Source organism: Mycteria americana, chromosome 3, assembly GCF_035582795.1.
Source record: "Mycteria americana isolate JAX WOST 10 ecotype Jacksonville Zoo and Gardens chromosome 3, USCA_MyAme_1.0, whole genome shotgun sequence".
NCBI lineage: Eukaryota > Metazoa > Chordata > Aves > Ciconiiformes > Ciconiidae > Mycteria > Mycteria americana.
This window is the reverse complement of record NC_134367.1, coordinates 128,593,619-128,611,816: the sequence shown is the minus strand read 5'-3', so window position 1 is coordinate 128,611,816 and position 18,198 is coordinate 128,593,619. Positions and strand designations below refer to the sequence as shown.

General features: G+C 42.5%; 2 protein-coding genes across 6 annotated transcripts in view; one reads left to right on the top strand and one right to left on the bottom strand.

The window, feature by feature from the left end:
- REL (REL proto-oncogene, NF-kB subunit) overlaps positions 1-12,971 on the top strand; it is a 33,692-nt gene extending 20,721 nt beyond the window's left edge. The window contains exons 5-10 of the mRNA XM_075496962.1: positions 4,417-4,557; positions 8,525-8,629; positions 8,939-9,151; positions 9,495-9,563; positions 9,673-9,747; positions 10,398-12,971. Coding sequence (XP_075353077.1) covers positions 4,417-4,557; positions 8,525-8,629; positions 8,939-9,151; positions 9,495-9,563; positions 9,673-9,747; positions 10,398-11,185 — 1,391 coding nt within the window. The 3' untranslated portion in view covers positions 11,186-12,971. The remainder of the gene's footprint in view (positions 1-4,416; positions 4,558-8,524; positions 8,630-8,938; positions 9,152-9,494; positions 9,564-9,672; positions 9,748-10,397) is intronic.
- Positions 12,972-13,027: 56 nt separating this feature from the next.
- Positions 13,028-18,198, bottom strand: part of PUS10 (pseudouridine synthase 10) — a 35,626-nt gene continuing 30,455 nt past the window's right edge. For 4 of the 5 annotated variants that reach the window (XM_075496963.1, XM_075496964.1, XM_075496967.1 and 1 more), the window contains exons 17-18: positions 17,629-17,728; positions 13,028-15,948 (exon numbers count right to left, since the gene is read on the bottom strand). In XM_075496963.1, the coding sequence (XP_075353078.1) occupies positions 15,910-15,948; positions 17,629-17,728 (139 nt within the window). In that variant the 3' untranslated portion in view covers positions 13,028-15,909. The remainder of the gene's footprint in view (positions 15,949-17,628; positions 17,729-18,198) is intronic. The other variant, XM_075496968.1, reaches the window with a different exon arrangement.

Below are 18,198 nucleotides of genomic sequence, written 5' to 3'. Positions count from 1 at the left end.
AATACCTCCAATTCCACCCACTCCAGAAGGTGCTGACATCATTAGCCTAGAAGTTGGGTGGAGGGCTGTATGTGAGGAATCTGCTATTTAATCAAGTATCGCGTTATCAGTCAAAACAACAAACACTTCATCATTTCTCTTCAGTGTTCAGAATAAACTTTCTCTTTCCCTGTAGCATCACCTTATGAGTAAACATCAGAGCCCTTAATCCCCCAGTAATTTCATCAGATAAATGGTATTTTATTGGCCCTTCTGGATATTGAAGACTGTTAAAATCGTAAAAAAAACATTAGAAATTAATAAACCGGCACAAACAGGAGGCCTGATCTTATCGGCATCTTCAGTTTTGTGCCCGAACTTGGAATTGCGTGTTGGTGGGTTGGACCCAGAAAGCCTCCGATGTTGTGTTCCAGAAGCAAATCCCAGAAGTTCTCTCGTGCAGTAGAAACCCAGCAGGGCATCTCTAGACTTCAGTGACATAAATCTTTGGGACAGGGACAACCCAAAGCTAACGCCTATGTCGTGTGAGCTGCTCGGATTAGCCAGCTCAGGTTGGAAGGAGTTCATGGTTTAGCTTGTGTGGGGTGTTTTTGTGCCCACGCTGGGACTGTATCAGTCTCTTCCCGTGACAGTGGATAATGGATTAGAGAATTATTTCAAAGGTAATTATTTTTTAAGTTGGGGAATCAGCATTTCTTTCAGGAGAGTTGTAAAGAGATTTATAAAGAAAGGATTTGCTAGTTAGTGTAGCCCCTTTCAGGTTGAACAGCCAATACTCCCCAGGTTTAGTTGTAACTCTAGATACCGTGTTTTAAATCCTATTGCCAGAATCTTGGTGGGTGGGGTTAGTTTTCTTTTTCCATTGCGCCGGTGGTGTTTTTATGGATTTTTTTTTTTTGGCAGCTTGTCCCATAATTAACTTAGAATTTTAATTCTTTCTAAATATTATTGTCCTTTCTATGTGTTTGAGTTGCGAAGCGTTAACTTTTGAAAGCTCTCCCTCCCTTTGTAAAAGAGCTGTACTTACAAACATTCCTTCACATACTCCTGTTTGCATAGATAACTATGGACAATGAATTTCTGCCAGGTTGAGGCTAGTTTTTTATTGGATTGGGCCATCGCAGGAACCTACCTAGATGGCCGGTTGGATTCCAGCTCTTTCAGTTGGGTTCACAGGAAGATGGTAAGGTGTGGTACCACACAGCGAGCAGCAGTCAGAAGAGGAAGTTGAACTCTTGCCAAAAACAGAGTGCTGCTTCCTTTCATTCATGTGTCTGTTGTGTTCAAGCCTTTTTTACCGTGTCTGCTCCCGACATGCTGCATCGTGCGACGTTTTTTACTTCACGTGTGTAATGTCACTGGTTTCAGTAGAGCTGCTTGTGGAGCTTGCCCCCCTTGATGGAGTGGCTACTCTTCTTCTCTAGTCCTTTCTGTTCCCAAAATCTTTTAACAGCATTTCTGAATTTTAATAACTTCAGGTTTGTCAGGTTTAACCCTCTCTGTTGTCCTTCTGTAGAGAAGTCAGTGAAATAACGCTGAATGACACGACCATCCTCCATAGGGCCATACTCCAGGCATTAGTCAGTGTGTTTGTCTGCCTCGTTTTTGTTTATTTTTAATATTCTTAAGGTGTAAGCCAGCATCTGTTCAAGTTAGTGGCTACTCTCAAATTGACTTCAGAGGGAGCAGAATTAGACGTTTGTTAAAAATAACAACATTTTATTTTGCTTGGATGATTGTCTTCTCGGTGGGAATGAAATATGTTTTGAAATTGATGAAAGCTATGAGCTTCTTTATACAAACATGGAATCTAGCCTCTATATATTTTTAAGCATGTCATCACAAGATGGAGTTGCAGCTGTCTTGTTCTCCTTTTTTGCTCTGTTATGTTCTTCTCATCTGGTTAAAAATAGCCCAAGAGGAATCAGTCTTGACTGAGCACTTCCTCTTTCAAACTACAGATTTTTTTAAATTGTATTAAATCATTTAGAAGAACATGCAAATTAGGAGCAGCGTGTTTTGCTGTAATACAATGAGCTGTATACAGCAATTCTGTTTCTTGCAATTATCGGCCCACCACACCTTTCTTGTATCAGGTGGTGAAACAGGTTTATTGGGAATTTGCGAAAGTTCATCGTATAGGAAATGATGTAATTTGGACATTAGCGTTACTAATTTTCTCCATATCTAGTGTATTTTTGCATTTATAGAGTTCTCTTAAGCTTTAAGTCTGCTATTGTTTGTTTCTGAGGAAGAGGCTGCCGCGCCTGTGGAAAACGCGGCGCAGGACTGGTTCTGCTTTAACCTTGGGGAGAGAGAGACTTCATTGCACAACCACAAAGTCCTCGCTTTTGACTGAGAATCAAAAGCCAGATCCGGATTTTGTGCTTGGATTCTATCTACAGTGAGTTGACTTAGACAAAGGTGTTGAACCTCTATGCTCAGTTTCATGTTTAAGAGGTTTGAAATTTGACAACCGCTTGGGCTCTCTGGCCGGATCCACGTGGTCACCAATGGCTAGTACAACACACGAACGTAAGCCTTGATGCCAGAGTGTCCTTGGGAGCTGACCGCCTGCTGGCCGTGATGTCAGTGCATGGATTAGAATCACCTGAGCTGCTGGGAGCAAAGGAGCATTGCTCTTCTGATTACCTATCTGATTATCACCTTCTGCAAGGTGCAATCTAGAGAATGCGCTTTTCTTCTGCTCTAAATCAGGCTGTATCAAGAGGCGGTTGGGCTGCGGAGTCTGCCCAAGCTGAGTTAGGCTGAACAGCTGTATGTTCCGAACAATGTTTTCTAAAGATCCTATTTTAAGTTAGCAGGTGAGCTAATGAAGTACCTGAAATTATAAAACTTTGCTCTGCATATCTGGTAATCCAGTCAGCCACCAACCTGCAAAGTGCACACTGGCAGCCTGGGCACCAGTGTTTCTGAAGTTACATATGTAGTTGCTGCTTAGTTTTGTACTCACTGATTTGTCTTGAAATATCGCAGATCATGGACTTTTAAAAGGGAGAGGTGATTTGCTTTCTTTTTACAGTAGAGACCAGGAGAAACTGAGATACTCGAAGCACAAGAAAGACTAAAAATGCCAGTGGAAAGTATTCTGAGCTCAATGCACTTACTATTTCACACTATCAAAAGGTGAAAGGAAGAAATCATCATGAAGTGGGCATTGTGGAATCCCACTCATGGCAGGGTGGAGACCAGCCCAGTGATAAATGTTAAAGGTCACAGCATTGCAATCTAATCAGTACAGTGTGATCCCCGGACTTCTTATCGCGGGCACGTTTAATCTGTTATTCTTGCAAGAGGCCTTTGAAAGGGCAGGGGAAGGAGTGAACTTGAGAGGTGGTGAGCTGTTGACTTGGCACATGTTCACTCTATGTAATTGCGAGGAGTGTCTAAGTAGGCTGAACTGCTGCTTTGAACAATTTTGGAAAAGAGAGCCACTTTAAATGATTTTAATTATCGGTACTTCTACTTAAATGAAATTAAATCAGTTTCTCATTTTGCTAGCATTGAATGTCAACATAATAGTTAATGTCAGACCTTAAAGGAAAGCACCGAATTCAGAGAGGGCTGCTTTTCCCAGAATTGCCCATTAAGCTACGAGTATGTGAAATGTTCAGCAGTGATATCCCAGGTCCTATGTCTTGAAATTAAAGTAAGTGAAAGAGTGAACAAAACTGAAATGCTGAGCTTGGGTGCTGTATTACGGTGTTTGACGCTGGGAGGAATAGGTAAGGAAATGGATCCTTTCCAGCAAGGGTTTGCTTGTTGTATTACGAAATTATATCATAATGACACTACTAATTGCTATTCTCAAAGGTGCTGAAGTGACACAGATGTTGATGGGAGAGGGGAGATGGTCTGTGTTGTTTCGGCTTCATTCTTGCCCCAAGAACTGCCTTCTGATTATTTTTCCGTCTCAGTTTCTGGAAGAAAATGATGATATCACGTAGCAGAAGTCTCTCACTGTTGCTGAAAATCTTCAGCTACGTCCTAGGACTGACTTGTATCGAAAGATTTCTCTTCGGCAGCAGCATTCATTTTGTAAATTTTATCATGCACAAACAAGAGAGAAACATGTCCAGGGAATGACTTTTAAACTATAGAGACATGAAACATGGAAGGCAAGGTGAGGAAACCAGACACGAGAAGCAGCTGGAGAACTGGGACAGTTTAGCTTTGTTTGATGAAGGGAAAGCGTTAAAGGCTTCTATATCGTTTATTGTGTACAAGGAATTTATTCATGCAGCCCCTGTAAAGCAAGCAGGGACTATGGGCACGTTTTGTCTGCCTTGGCAACACCATATCTTTTACCTGTGGAGATTCATCCCCAGTTTGTTAAAAAATTACTGCTGGTTTTGATGACTAATCCTCAAGCTTGTCTTTCCTTCCGCTGTTCAGTGCCTGAAGAACAGCTGCACAACATCGACGAGTATGATCTCAATGTCGTCCGCCTCTGCTTCCAAGCCTTCCTTCCCGATGAACATGGCAACTACACGTTAGCTCTTCCTCCTTTGATTTCCAACCCCATCTATGACAACAGTAAGTACCAACTTGGTCCAATGTGTTTTGTTTTTTTTTTTTTTCCTTTTGTTTTGCTTTTTTGCTTGGGATGAAAAATGCCGGGACAGTTTCTGAGGTCTGTGCCAGTCTTCTGGGTCACTTCCGTGGCTTGGGACTGCTAGATGCATGTCTAACACGTGGCAAGTCGGTGAGCATACGCTCAAAAGATGATCCCAGGGTGAAGTGTTGGCCGACCAGAGTAAGAATTGTCCGTCGCATCCATGGACTCACGCATGGGTGCTTTTTCAGCCCTCGTTGACGTATCACAGCAATGACTGCAAGGAGAGGCCTGCTCCTGGCGTGCCAAGTGATTAAAATAAATAGTAGCGAGATGGATGGCTGCCGTAAGACTGACCTGTTTTCCAAGGATGTCCTCTAAAGCCTGTTTGTACCTGTGAGGAGTCTTGCCTTTGCCTTGTGAGAGCTCTGGAACAGGACTTGAGGGAGAGGTTTATCCCAGTGGGAAACTGTCTTAAAGCTTTTATATATCCCTTTTGCATCCCGGTTGGTTGCTATTTTCAGTGTATAGGTAGGCAACGGGGGAACGTTTGATCTGGGAGGGTGCAGAAGTATGTGAAACACCCTTTCTTGGCACTGTTTTCCACATTCCACAAAGCGGGACTTCTGTATGGCTTTGGCAGGTCACTGCAATTGAGGATTTTAGCCCTCAACGTGTGCTGGACTTCTCTCCTGGAGAAGAATAGCAGAAGAGCTTTTAATAATTGGAAACTTTTTTGGCAGCGGTTTTGATTTCTGCAGTGAAAGTATTTCCATGCTAAATATTTAAGGTCATTACTTTAGCAGAAACTACTGCATAAAATGAGGTCTGCATTTTATAAAGCTGATGTTAGAATTGTGTTGATGGGGGCATAACCACTATGAAAATGTTTAATATAAACTCAGGTGGTTTTGATATTTTCAGAGTCTCTTCTAGAATTATCTAGAAGTTGGAAGTGTGTGCATTGTGTTATTGAGAACCCTTGTAGTACTAAAGTAATTAGGGTTGAGATAAAATTGATGTACAAGATTTGCAGCTATGCCTCAGATGCCATTTAGAAATGTGCCAAATCATGATTACTCGTCTACGTTGATTGACGTCAGTCTTTGCTAAGCTGCTGAAATGACAGATAGCCGTGTGGTGGGGGAAGCTTGGTTTTTTAGTGTGGGTGTTATGTGGGCAGCTTCTGATATACTATAGGTATCTAAAATCCTCCATGTAACGTAGCAGCGGTGTAAATAAAACAGTGCATAACTGCAACCACAAATCATAAAAATTATGCTGCTCTTGTCTGGAACAGCAGTTTCAGATCTGAATTTGTCTTTAAAATGTTAGCCTTTTTACACCTCCTCTGTCATGCAGAACTGGGTAAGGTCAGGTTGTAACTTCAGATAAAAGATCAAATTGTATGCTGCGATGAGCTTGGAAATCCTAGGTTCTTAGATTTCAAGCTTTTGCAGGTCTTTGCAGGAGCAAAAAGGTATCCAGAGCTTTTCTGAAAATCAGCTTGCACATTTTAAATCTAGTATTTTCTTCACTTTCTAATACTTCGTAGTCTCCGCCTGCTTTGGATTGTAGAGATACATAAGAATAATACAAACATAAGACAGAGGCAATCCACATTAGCAGAGACTGCAGGTGTATAAAATTCAGTATTACAGGCAGCTTCTGTTTTCAGTTGCTTATAATGTTAACTGGTTTTGAACAGAAATTTCCCAAGTTGTGTATCTTACCACGCCGAAGACTCTTGGGAAGAGTCAGATAAAGCAGCTTACCCTTTCTGAGACATGAGGTTAGGGAGAACATGTTCTGCCCTTGTTGAAAGTGGCATGGTTTTTGGAGAGAAGCTTCTTTTTCTAGGGATTTGTTACCAGGAACGTGCTTTTGGGGAGCGAGGAACAGGAATCGGGCAGGAGGCGAGGGGACGCAAGGGTGTGCACGGGGTCAGAGAGATGGGAAGTGGCATGGCGCGACAGAGGCCACAGAGAACGTCTCCCTCTGAGGCTGCTGCCAAACTCGGTGTTCCTGCCCGGCACCGGGGCTGACGGCAGAGAGCGGTGCATCCACATCTGCTGGTGTTTCTGCTTCTTTTCTTTATCCTCCCTTCTAACTTCCCCTTAAAATAAAAGACAAACCAACAAACTCCAGCCTAGGAGACCTTCCCAAAAAACCTGGTAAATGGACAGCGAGTGCCATTCAAGCACATGGAAGTGAAACAAAGGTAAAATTAGGCTTCTCCTTGCAATTCTTAATTTACCCTTCCTGTGAAAAATGCACCATGACACCGCCAATCATATGATCCTGTGCTGGTTTTGGGTTTGTTTTGTTTCCCCTCCCTTCAAAGTTTCTGATTCATTCAGCAAATGAAGTGGCATGTGTCATGTAGTAAATGAGGCTGTAGCACCTGCTTCTCCTAATAATAATAATAGTAATAGCTGCAGATAGTAACTACGTAATTGGGGTCTGGCCTGAGGTTACCAGGAGCTCTGTTTTAAGCATATTCTGTGTTTTGCTGCAGCATACCTATATGGTACCGTGACAGATTGTGCAGGAATTGACTCAAACTGAGAGTCTAAAGTAGATTTTTTCTTTTTTTTTTTTTTCCTTTTTTTTGAGGGTGACACCATAAGCTTTGGTTTTGTATTTCATCTCTGTGCCTGGAACAGGGAACCCGTGGTGGTGGAGCCTTGTATTGCTGTGGCGGTAGGAGGATCGGTTTCTGGGTCGCAAAGCGGCACCAGCCAGATCCTCCCAGGCGCTTTAAATACATTTGGAGTTGATGTCGTGATGTAAGAAGATGAGAGAACATCGTGGCACAATGTAGTTTCGTTCTGTTGGGATTGGAGGGGTGGAAGAGGCTGCAGTAAACGATGAATGGGGTCACAGACAGTAGCAGAACAATGAGCATCAGTTGCTTTGTATGTTAAATGAAGATGGGGTCTTCAAATTGGCATGTGCTCACGCACTTAAAAGTATCCACACGGCATATAGGCACAGGGGCTGAACTTGAAATTCTAGAGGGAGTTCTTCCATTCTGGCTTTTTTTGTTTGTTCTTTGTTACTTCTCAATCACTCTTGTGACATTAGTGCCCTTTTAAATAAATTGTAACCTAGACCGCAAAGCTCCAAGGGGGCTGTTCTTTCTTGCAGTGGTCTCCTGTCGGTATTTACCCCGCAGGAAAGCTGCTGCTACTGAACGGGGCCAGACAGCGTCAGGCAGTGCTTGTCTCCATCCCGCACGAGTCCCCTGTAGCCATCGGGTTGTTTGGATGCAGGGTGCAGACTTGGGTGGCAGTTATTCATTTATTGCGACATACGATGCTACCAGAGATTGTGCCCGGGACAGCTCTCCATCCGCAACTATCACGAGTGCTGTCCACGCACAGCCACAGCTTAGACTTGAATTTTGAGCATTTTGGGGTGAAATCTGCTACCCTGAGTAAAGGCATGGAAGTTAGACTCCTAGATTTGTTCTGAAACACGTAGAGAGGGTAACAGAGGAGAGGTTTGATGGCCAAGCATGTCTGATACTCAGAGAGGGGAATTTTCTTGCCTTGCTAGCCCAGTTTTTTCCAGAGAAGCATGACTGTAACAGGTAATCAGTCCCTCAAAGAACTGCTTTGAATTCTGCAGCTTGAAGGGCAGCGGTGCTGAGCACAATAACGTCATTCGGGGAAGTATTTTGAGACTACTCTAGAACAGTTAGGGAGTAAGTGGCACAGCTGCACTGGTATCTTGTGTTTGGAGATGAGTGGCTGAGAGCTGTAGGATCATGGAACATCAAGCCCTGCTTCTGAATTCCCTCTCTGAGCGACTTGTGTAGTGTGGATTTTGGGGTGTGTCCAGCTGTTGCCTTCCCTTCACATGCCTTAACTCCCAGCACCTCATCTTCAGTAGTGACCAAGTTACGGTAATTCTTTATCATCAAATTTGCTTGTTTGTTTCCAGGAGCTCCCAACACAGCAGAATTACGAATTTGTCGTGTGAACAAGAACTGCGGGAGTGTAAAAGGAGGAGACGAAATATTTCTACTGTGTGACAAAGTTCAAAAAGGTAATCTTGACTAGGTTTGGGTTTTTTCCCCCCACCTTTGTTCCAGTGGCTGGCACTACCACTTTCTAGCTGGGGAACTTAAGCCCTTCACCATGCTCCCCTGTTAAGTGGTCTGGTTTTATAGCTGGGCAGAATAGCTTTCAGCTTCGAGGGCTCTCAGCACCTCTGAAAGATACTCGGTGCCTTTAAAGTCGAGCCATTTACTTTGCATCTGAATTCTGAGTCAGACTCCTTTCTTTGTTCCCCTTCCCCCTTTTTTCTGCTGCAAGTTTTCAGCTTAACAAGCATCTTCTGTTTCTCATGGACTAGATGATATAGAAGTCAGATTTGTCTTGGACAACTGGGAGGCCAAAGGTTCCTTCTCACAAGCTGACGTTCACCGTCAAGTTGCAATTGTGTTCAGAACGCCACCGTTTCTCAAAGACATCACCGAGCCCGTCACGGTGAAGATGCAGCTGCGAAGACCTTCAGACCAGGAAGTCAGTGAACCTATGGATTTCAGATACCTACCAGATGAAAAGGGTATGCTTCCAATTAGTTGAGTTTCTGAAAAGCCACTATCGGTGCAGAACTTGTGTTGATAATAAACGGTAGCTTAATTAGTAACAATTCTACAACACGACTTCTACAAAGTAGATTTTTGGTTTTTAAAGTAACAAGAATCAGTTTGCTCCCTCTTTCAATGAAAATATCAAAAATCACTGTTAAGAACATTGTCTCAGTTAGTGCTGTCACATCCGAAATACTTTTCTTTAAATATATTTTACTACAATTAGGGGCCACTCATACAAGTTTTAGAAAGTTCCTTTACTAATGATATCGAAGAGAAACTTAACACTTTTTCCTTCTATTCTTTTCTCTGTAGATCCGTATGGCAACAAAGCAAAAAGGCAAAGATCAACGTTGGCTTGGCAAAAGCTCATACAGGACTGTGGTGAGGAAAATATTTGTCTTTTTCTCGTTTGAGTGAACTTACGTTTAGATGGAGTTACTTTATAGAAAAGCAAACATTCAGTGTAGACTCATGCTTTCTTCCATCGCAGGATCAAATGCGACAGAGAGGCCCAAAGCAGCTCCATTCTCCGCTGTCACTCCTGAAGGGAAGGTGATTAAGAAAGGTAGGTTTCTGCACGCGTGTCCCGGTCCGACAGTGGTTTGAAACAAATAGTGCCTGACGCTGTGGGGAAGGGCTTTTTTCAGGCGGGCACGGAAGTTCCCAAGGCAGCAGTAGTGCCCGTCTCTTACTTTCCCTCCTCCAGATTCTTCTCAAAGCCTCAGCCATGCTGCAGCTTCCCCTTTGCACAGGAGAGGGCTACACCTTCTTCATCTTCAAGCATTGCTAGCTTTCAGCCTTAATTTAGATAACTACCGCCTTTCTCTGTGTTCGGATACTCGGCCCCTCCAACACAGCCTCCGTTCCTGGCCTTCCCTCCTCTTTGCTTGAAATTCCAATATTCTCTTGAGTGTTTCTTCCTGGAAGATACTGGTACTTCCGACTGTACGAACTACAACCATCAGTTCTTTACTTAAGGGTAGCTGTCACCTTCAGCATTTGCCATAGAGGGGTGAGGTGGATAGCTGTCTTGCTGCTGTCCAGAAATCTAGGGTCCACCCTGGAGAGCAGTTAAGCAAGTACGAAAGTGCAAACGCACATATAATCTTACTAAGGTGGCACTGGTTTTGCTTTGCTTTTTACCATTTGTAATTAAAAAAAAAAAAAAGGATAAAAAATGGCATTAAAATGCAGTCACGTCTTTCCTTTTCACAGAACCAAACGTGTTTTCGTCCACGCTGATGATGCCGGGGCTAGGAAGCCTGGCCAACACCAGTCAGATCTACCCTGTCTGCAACCAGATTCCCCATCAGCCTGCGCAGGTGGGGCCAGGGAAGCAAGACCCCCTCTCCTCGTGCTGGCAGCAGCTGTACAGCACCCCTTCAGCCGGCAGCCTGCTCAATGCGCACCCCCAGAACAGCTTTGCGGCAGATGTGCCTCAGCCTGCTGCTCAGGGCAGCGGTGCTCTCCCAGCTTTCCACGACAACCCTCTGAACTGGCCTGATGAGAAGGATTCGGGCTTCTACCGGAATTTTGGCAGCACAAATGGGATGGGAGCAGCGGCGGTGTCAACTGCAGACATGCAGAGCGTTTCTAGTAACAGCATCGTGCACCAGGCTCATCCCTCCAGCGTCTCCACAGCCAGCATCGTGAACATGGAGACCGATGACATGAACTGCACTAGTATAAACTTCAAAAAGTATAATCCAGTGTTAAATGCAAGCAATCACAGGCAGCAGCTCCATCAGGTGCCTCCAGCTTGCCTGTCTGTAGCAGCCCCGGGCAGCACGCCTTTTAATTCACAGTCTAACTTAGCTGAGCCAGCAGTTTACGGTTTTATAGACCAAGAAGTTTTAAGCGAATCGAGACTACCCACCAACCCGCTCCCAAACCATCAGAATAGCATTGCAGATAACCAGTACTATGACACCGACAGTGTCCACACCGATGAGCTCTATCAGTCTTTCCCATTTGATAACATATTACAAACCTATAACCATTGAGCCAGCAGGGTCGGGCTGGAAGCGGGTACGTAGAGCTTTTCAGCTGGCTAGCTGCGTGACCAGGAGTAACTTACCCTTCTGGAGTCCCTGCTTTCTCTTTCAGAATGTTACTAGGCAAGTTTCGTGATATAACTTAAGGTTATATATTACAGCCCAAAGACTGATGCCCACAAAGAAGAGAGGTGGGAGTAGGGTTTAGGGTTCTGTACCTTAAAAGCACCTTGTATATATATTTTTACGCTGTTGGAAAAGGCAACTATTAACACTTAAATCTTCCTTACCTTTGGGGACTGTAAAAGCTGGCATATCAGAAGGGTTAAAATTGTTTGAAAAAGAACCATTTTTGCTAGGGAAATGAAAATTAAATTTTGATAGGACAGAAATTAGGAAAAAAATCTGCACGTGAGCACTCTAGTTCTGACTCCCTAACGCTGTTAAAGTTCTACTCAACTTACTTGAAAGGTTTAGGTTTCTTACCCTCTTTCGTATAAAATAGTCTTCTCCTGGACCCAGATTGTGTGTTGATTTTTCACATTTTCACCACACTCCATTTGCTTTGAAGGCAAATTTACTCTAAAATTTTTTTAATGACTATGTCATTGTTAGATGTATTTTAAAAGACCGGAAGGTTTGAGTTTTTAAATAGTCCAGCTCTGTTGTAAATGAATCACTGCACAAAAGAACAAACAGAAAGTAAGGACTTCTCTGCACTTCATCCAAAGTGCACTATTTTAAATGGCAAACCCCTGTTGCTCTAGGAACGGAGCACTCTGTTATTACTCTGGAAGCTTTTGTGTGTGTGTGTAGCTGGGACGTGTATGTTATTTTGAACTGCAGAAATACGTTGAGCCGAAGCATCTACCTGTTCTTTCCTCGGGTATCCTGGCAGTTTCCTGCTATGCAAGTGACTGCTTAAAAGAAGGCTCAGATCCTGCCTCCCCACCGCCCCCTCCCAAGAAAGCCTTGGGGCAAACGCAGAGGCGGTCTCGGTGCAGCCTCATCTAGATGCACTCCATTAACAACTTAAGGCCATTTCAGTCAGTACTGATAAAAAACACTCCTCTATACTCTGTATCAGAACCTAGAACTCCCTCCCTTCCACTTCCTTCCCGGTCTTCGTACTTAGCCTGAGTCGTGAGGTGTTCAGTGACAACTCACATGGATGTAACTGGCTAGGTAAGACACTCTAGTCTGCATTATAGGGCTTTGCTATTTTTTTTTTGTTTGTTTGTTTTAAGAAGCAGCAGAGCAGGAAATATATGAGTATTTCTTAGGTTATACAGCTGTTTTGTATGGCAGGTAGGGCTTAAGAGTCTAACTGGCAACATAAAATTGCACCATGGAAAGAAGCAATAAAAAAAAGCACACTCTGAAACACACCGAAACTCAAAAACAAAAAACACAACCCCAAATCAAAAAAGCCACTTGAGACGTATAGGTGTACGCGAGGCAGAAAGGAAGTCCCAAAAACCTCCGTGGTTTATAGGAAAGCGATGACTCCTTAACTGCAGTAATTCATTGCGTTCAAGGCCCTAAGGTGCTGCTGCTGTAATGCATTACACCCATTACACAGGTTTGACAGAATACGCTCCTTAGACAATGTGTAGAATAGATGCAGTTTGGAAATCTGCTTCCCCTAACTCCCGGTACACAATGCAATTAATTTGACTCTCCACGTTTTAAAGCAGTTTTTCCTCACTTCTGCCTGGCTCTTCAGCAGTCTTAAGTAATAGAAGGACCAAAGAAATACAAAGAAACCTTGAATGTTGTTGTTTATTCAGTTCTTTTTTTGAAGTTCTCAATTTTACGTATATTAAATGTAAACATTTTACTCACTTCATAGAAAGCTCTTTTATAGTACAATTTGTTTTTGGTGTATAATTAAATATTTTCAAAGTTCTGTTTTCCTTTGTAAACAAGTTGGTTTGGTAATTAAAAAACTGGTTATGCTAAGTACTCGGCTTCTGCAACCTTCTCGGATTCGTGACATCCCTCACCGCGGGAAAGCCAGCGAACTGGGAGAAGGTAGGTTACGGGTTGCTTATCCTGGGGCTTTTTAGAGTATTTTCTGCTCACAGTTACTGTTGGCCACTACAAAACCTAAAGCAATGCGTGCAGTAAGGGTTCGTCTGCACTCAGCAATTTTTCGTGGCAGAGCGAGCGACTTTTTAGTCAGAGGGGCAGAGAGGACAGATGCTCTCATGCTCAGCTAGAGCTGTGCCACTGGTACAGCTTTCTCCAGGTTCAGCTAAGCTGATGCAAAAAAAAAACCAACTAGGGGGGACATTATTCGTGACCAATTGTTTGGAGAGAGAGAACGGCTTTATTTTGAGTCCTTCCAGTGCAAAGGAGGATGGTGTTAAGGAACACTAGACCTCATTTTTTAGTATTTTTCACGTAACGTGCTAGAAAATATCTAGCTCTTTCACACATGCCTCATGAACAAGATTAAATCTTCTTTTCACACAACATCCTATTTGAGTACTCACAAGTAGGTATTTTACTTTTAAAAATAAGATGAAGGCCAAAGAACACCATTAATATTGCTGCAATATTCATTACAGATTATGACAGTTCAAAGTGTTTACCTTGTATTAGAAACTGCAGACTTTGAACAAAGTTCAAAACAACAGATTACATCTCTCACTTTCATATTTTCACACGATCACTGAACAGTAACTAAAGAGCTGTGGAGATATTTGCATCATCAGCTTTCCCCCCCACCTCATTTGGATACTTCACGTTTATCATAAAAATAAGCAGTTTGGGAATTTTTGGTGGACCTCTCTATATAGAAAAGATTAGACTCAGCACATTTAGTGTAACCTTTATAGTCTTGTTTATCTGCACTTTGATTCTTAACACGATCTCCACTGTCACCGTGATAACGTACAGCAGCTCGCAGAAAGAGCTGCGGATGGGAGCGCCTCGAGTGTCCTTGCGCTACAACAGGCGCAGGACCCTTTCTGCTTCTGCCTTGTTAGCTCTATTTCCCCCTCAGAACACCTCTTGTGTCCGTTGTGTCCATAGTGCAGTCTTGTTTACATTTTTTTTCCCCTGTAGTTTATGGAATTTATAAATCATATTTTAGCTCACTTTGAGTTTCAAGAAATCACATAGATACGAGACTGAAATTCTCTTTTGTTTGTTTTCTGAATTCAGTTTCTTAAGTTTTCCATCATTCATGACACTTCCTTTCTGGGTACTGATTATTATCTGCGACAACTACTCCTGGAATCTGTTGCTCATAACAGCTTTAAGATTAAAAACAAAAAAATATTGCTGTCTGAATCATGTTCCTATTATTTTTGTGTTAGAAAAACAGGAGCTTCTGAACTACTGCCATACTTCTGTTACAGTGGACTAGGAAAACAAATGATGAGAGACAAGTTTTGAAGGCCCATCACAGGGAGCATGTATAGTATTTAGACCAATTTTTCAAGATCAGTTTTTAGGACCTCCTTGAAAATGTATTTATTAATGCCTTTTTGAGCCTTCAGCTAAAGTTATCATGTAGCTGTTCTATTATGAGGTCTTATAAAGATGTAGGTGGTGGGACCTGGCTAAGAAACATAAAAATAATCCTGCAGCCCAGCCCCTGCTTTGTGCGAAACATTGAAAATAACACAAGCAAAGTGAAAACCTCGGGACTTCCCTATCCCAAGCAAGTTCCTAGACAATGTTCAGCTCTTCCAGGCATCCACCCGAGGTTGGATACAAAAAAAAAAAAAAAAAAAAAAAAAAAGTACTATGCTACAAACCAAAGCTTTTTATCCCTGACTTGTTCTCTCAATACTAACATTCTTCAGTACGTCTTGTATTTGCCTGTGCTTTGGGGTTCTTGGTATTCCTATTTTTCTTTAGATTTCCATTGTGCACCACCGCCAGGAGTTCCCAATCTTTTTATATATGGTGACTCAACTGGGGAAATCCTGCGCCCAAAGAGGACTGTAACCAGGCCAGAGAGCTGCTGAGGCCTCAAGTACCTCAACTGTTGTTTCTAGGAAGCGTCGCTGACGTTTTTAAATGAGAAAAACTTGGTTTTATGTGCAAAAGTTTTCCTCTGAAAACTGTTTTTCCCTTTGAAAAGTACTTTGTCTGGGAGACAAATGTGCCCGTCTCTAAAACTGACACTGACCAAAAAGCAGTCGGCAGAGTGCTGCCAGGTTCCAGGCACTATCCTACTGGTTTCAAGGTCTCCCTGACTTTTGGGAAATACTCCTGCATGAATAGCGCTCAGAAAAAGTTAGGACTGGGTTTCAGGTAACTCAGTGCTACCTGCATCCAGACAAGAAAAGCTGCAGCATCCAATATAAGAAGAGTTAAAAAAAAATCTGGCTTGAGGGAGAATTATTTTTAATTAAAACATTTTAAACTACTGTAGAAAGCATATTTGATGTACTTGCTCACTACATCATTTGCACATGTTACACTATTTATCTTTTTCTTAATTGTGTTTTAAAAAGACTCATTATCATCATCAATGCCCTAGCTTACCAAAATCTTTTTATGCGCAGAAGAAATTAAAAGTAAGGCTAGAGATTGAATGAACACTACCTGTTCCAGAGTGTTTAAAGTTGATTCAAATAACAGTATCCTTTGGCAGATCAACATGATCCAAATGTTCAACAGAAATACTTTGCAACCAAGCTGTAATACTGTACAGTGTTCAGCAACCAGCTGCTGCCAGAGTTGCTGCTTCTTCCTCGTCTCAACTTGAAAAGTTAATTATCCAGGGTCGGAGGCCAATCAACGTCAACAGACTAGAAGAGCAGAGAGAGGGAAAAAAAAAGGCACAATCAGCAGACTTGGTATTTTTATATATGTAAAGAGATTTGCTCTCAGAACTCTATGCTTGTCAGCTATAGGCTCATAGTGGAAAGAAACAGTAAATAAAGGACACTAAAATAAGAGACATGGGACAAGACAAGCAGGAGCCAGCGGCATGAAACAGCCACCTCGTTCTAGTGGCTCCACGTGTGTCTGGCGAGAGCTCTCTGGGAGCTGGGCTTTCTTCATCAAGCAGAATCACTACTCCTTGTACTCCCACTTCCCAGCATCATGCGATGTTGGGCTGCATTTACAGAGGGTCCAGACCTGTTCATTAAAAACATGAACCATCTCCATCTTCTACCCATCCTGCAGATGGGCTGTTACAATGTGAAAACAACCAACCTGTTGACTGATGCCACAGAAATATTCAGGTAGTGGGCAGTGCTGGCAAGGCTCGAGTAGAAAACCATTCCCTGTCCCCAAATCTGCCTCCCAAGCAAGGAAAACTAGACTAAAAGAATAAGCTGTCAAGCATTATACGCAAGAATTATCTAGGCAACATCATTAACAGTCATCCTGACTGTTCGTGAAAACATGCCTGACGCTTTATTAGAAGCAAATGTCGTAATTACTACAACTTGGATTATGTCTTTCTTCCCCAGCCTCCCTGAGGCCACAGCTCCAATTCCCTTTGGGCATAAACTTGTTGCTCACCCTCTTCCAAAAGCAGAACACCCTACGCTACCGTAGTATCACCACTTGCAATCACAACAGAGGGATCGCCGCACAGCACGTTAAACGCCTTGGCTTCAAGACTGCCAATATTAATCATACCTACTCCTTGCCTAATCTACAACTTCATCAAAGGATTAAGCTCTTAGGCTGAGCTAAAATGCATTATTAGCAAGATGACTAATTATTTTCAAGTCCCTAGACATCTTTCACAGTTATGTCCAGTAACTGTAGTGACAACTATCCATATGAGAGCGATGCTTATCAGCCTGAGCCCCAAGTGAGGTGTTCCTGTTTTCAGAGGTAACCCAAGTGCCCTCTGCAAGCTCTCTTCCTGTATTATCTTACAGAAGACATGCAAAAAACTGCAAGTCTGTTCTGCAAAATGTTATGCATGGGCAGTTTTCCAGAAATACATGAGAACAAGCGTGCTGATCACTGGCTACTTGAAATGAAAACCCGTGTTTTAAATAAACCTTGCCAAACCACTAAGTGAAAGATTAAATCCATACCTCTACATATATTCTTTTAACCAAAACAAATTTTGTTTTTTCATCTGACTCCAGCAAGTGAACAGATATAATTTCTTGCTGTGTTCGAACCAGCACTGAAAGAGGAAGTCAAATCTCTCCTATTTTTCATCTGACCCTGTTTTGAAAAGAAATGGTGTGGTACATGTAACATTGCTAAACTCTGTTCCAGTGGGTGCTAATAATTAGCGTCATCGGGGTCCTCCCATCCCTCCCTGACATGAATTCAGCAGAGGAACCCTGTCACATGTGGCAGCGTGGTACAAACCACTATTTTTGCATTAACATCAATTTTTCTATTAACTGTGGTAAGGAATGTTGATTTGGTTACAGCAATTCCACTGAAAGCATCTCACAAACGCAACTATGTTACTAATTTCCAGGAAAGATAAATAGCAAACAACTTACTTCTACATCCAACTCCAGAATGTCGGCGGTTCTGTTCAGTAGGGAGCCAATATTGGGCTTTGTTCTTCCAAAGTCTCCGTGCACAAATTCTTTAATGTAGCTAGAAATACCGGTTAAGGAAAGGTGTATTTTACCACAAAGAAATCAAAAGGGGGGGGGGGGGGGGGGAGAGTATGGGGAAGAACGCTCAAAGCGAAAATAGCGTCTTTTTCTACTCCTAAGCCTATTTGCAGTGAACGCCCTGTTAAGCCCATACTCATCTTTAAAAGACTTCCCAATTCTTGGCTTCTGACTCTAGTGCCAAAAACTGCACTATCGACCTGTATTTTCTGTTTTATTCTAGAGTGAGTGGTGACTTTATGACAAGACTGTTAACTTGGAAGTAGCAGCAATCTACAGTATGCATCGCAGTGCATTAAATATTGCGGAAAAGCTTCTTTTCTAAGGTGAAAAGTTTTCAGTTCAATTAGAAAAAGCTTAAGTGTATCTTTAACCCGTACATTTTTATAGCTATCGCATACTTTAAAACTATCAGAGTGGTCATCACAAAAATACATACACATGGGTAGC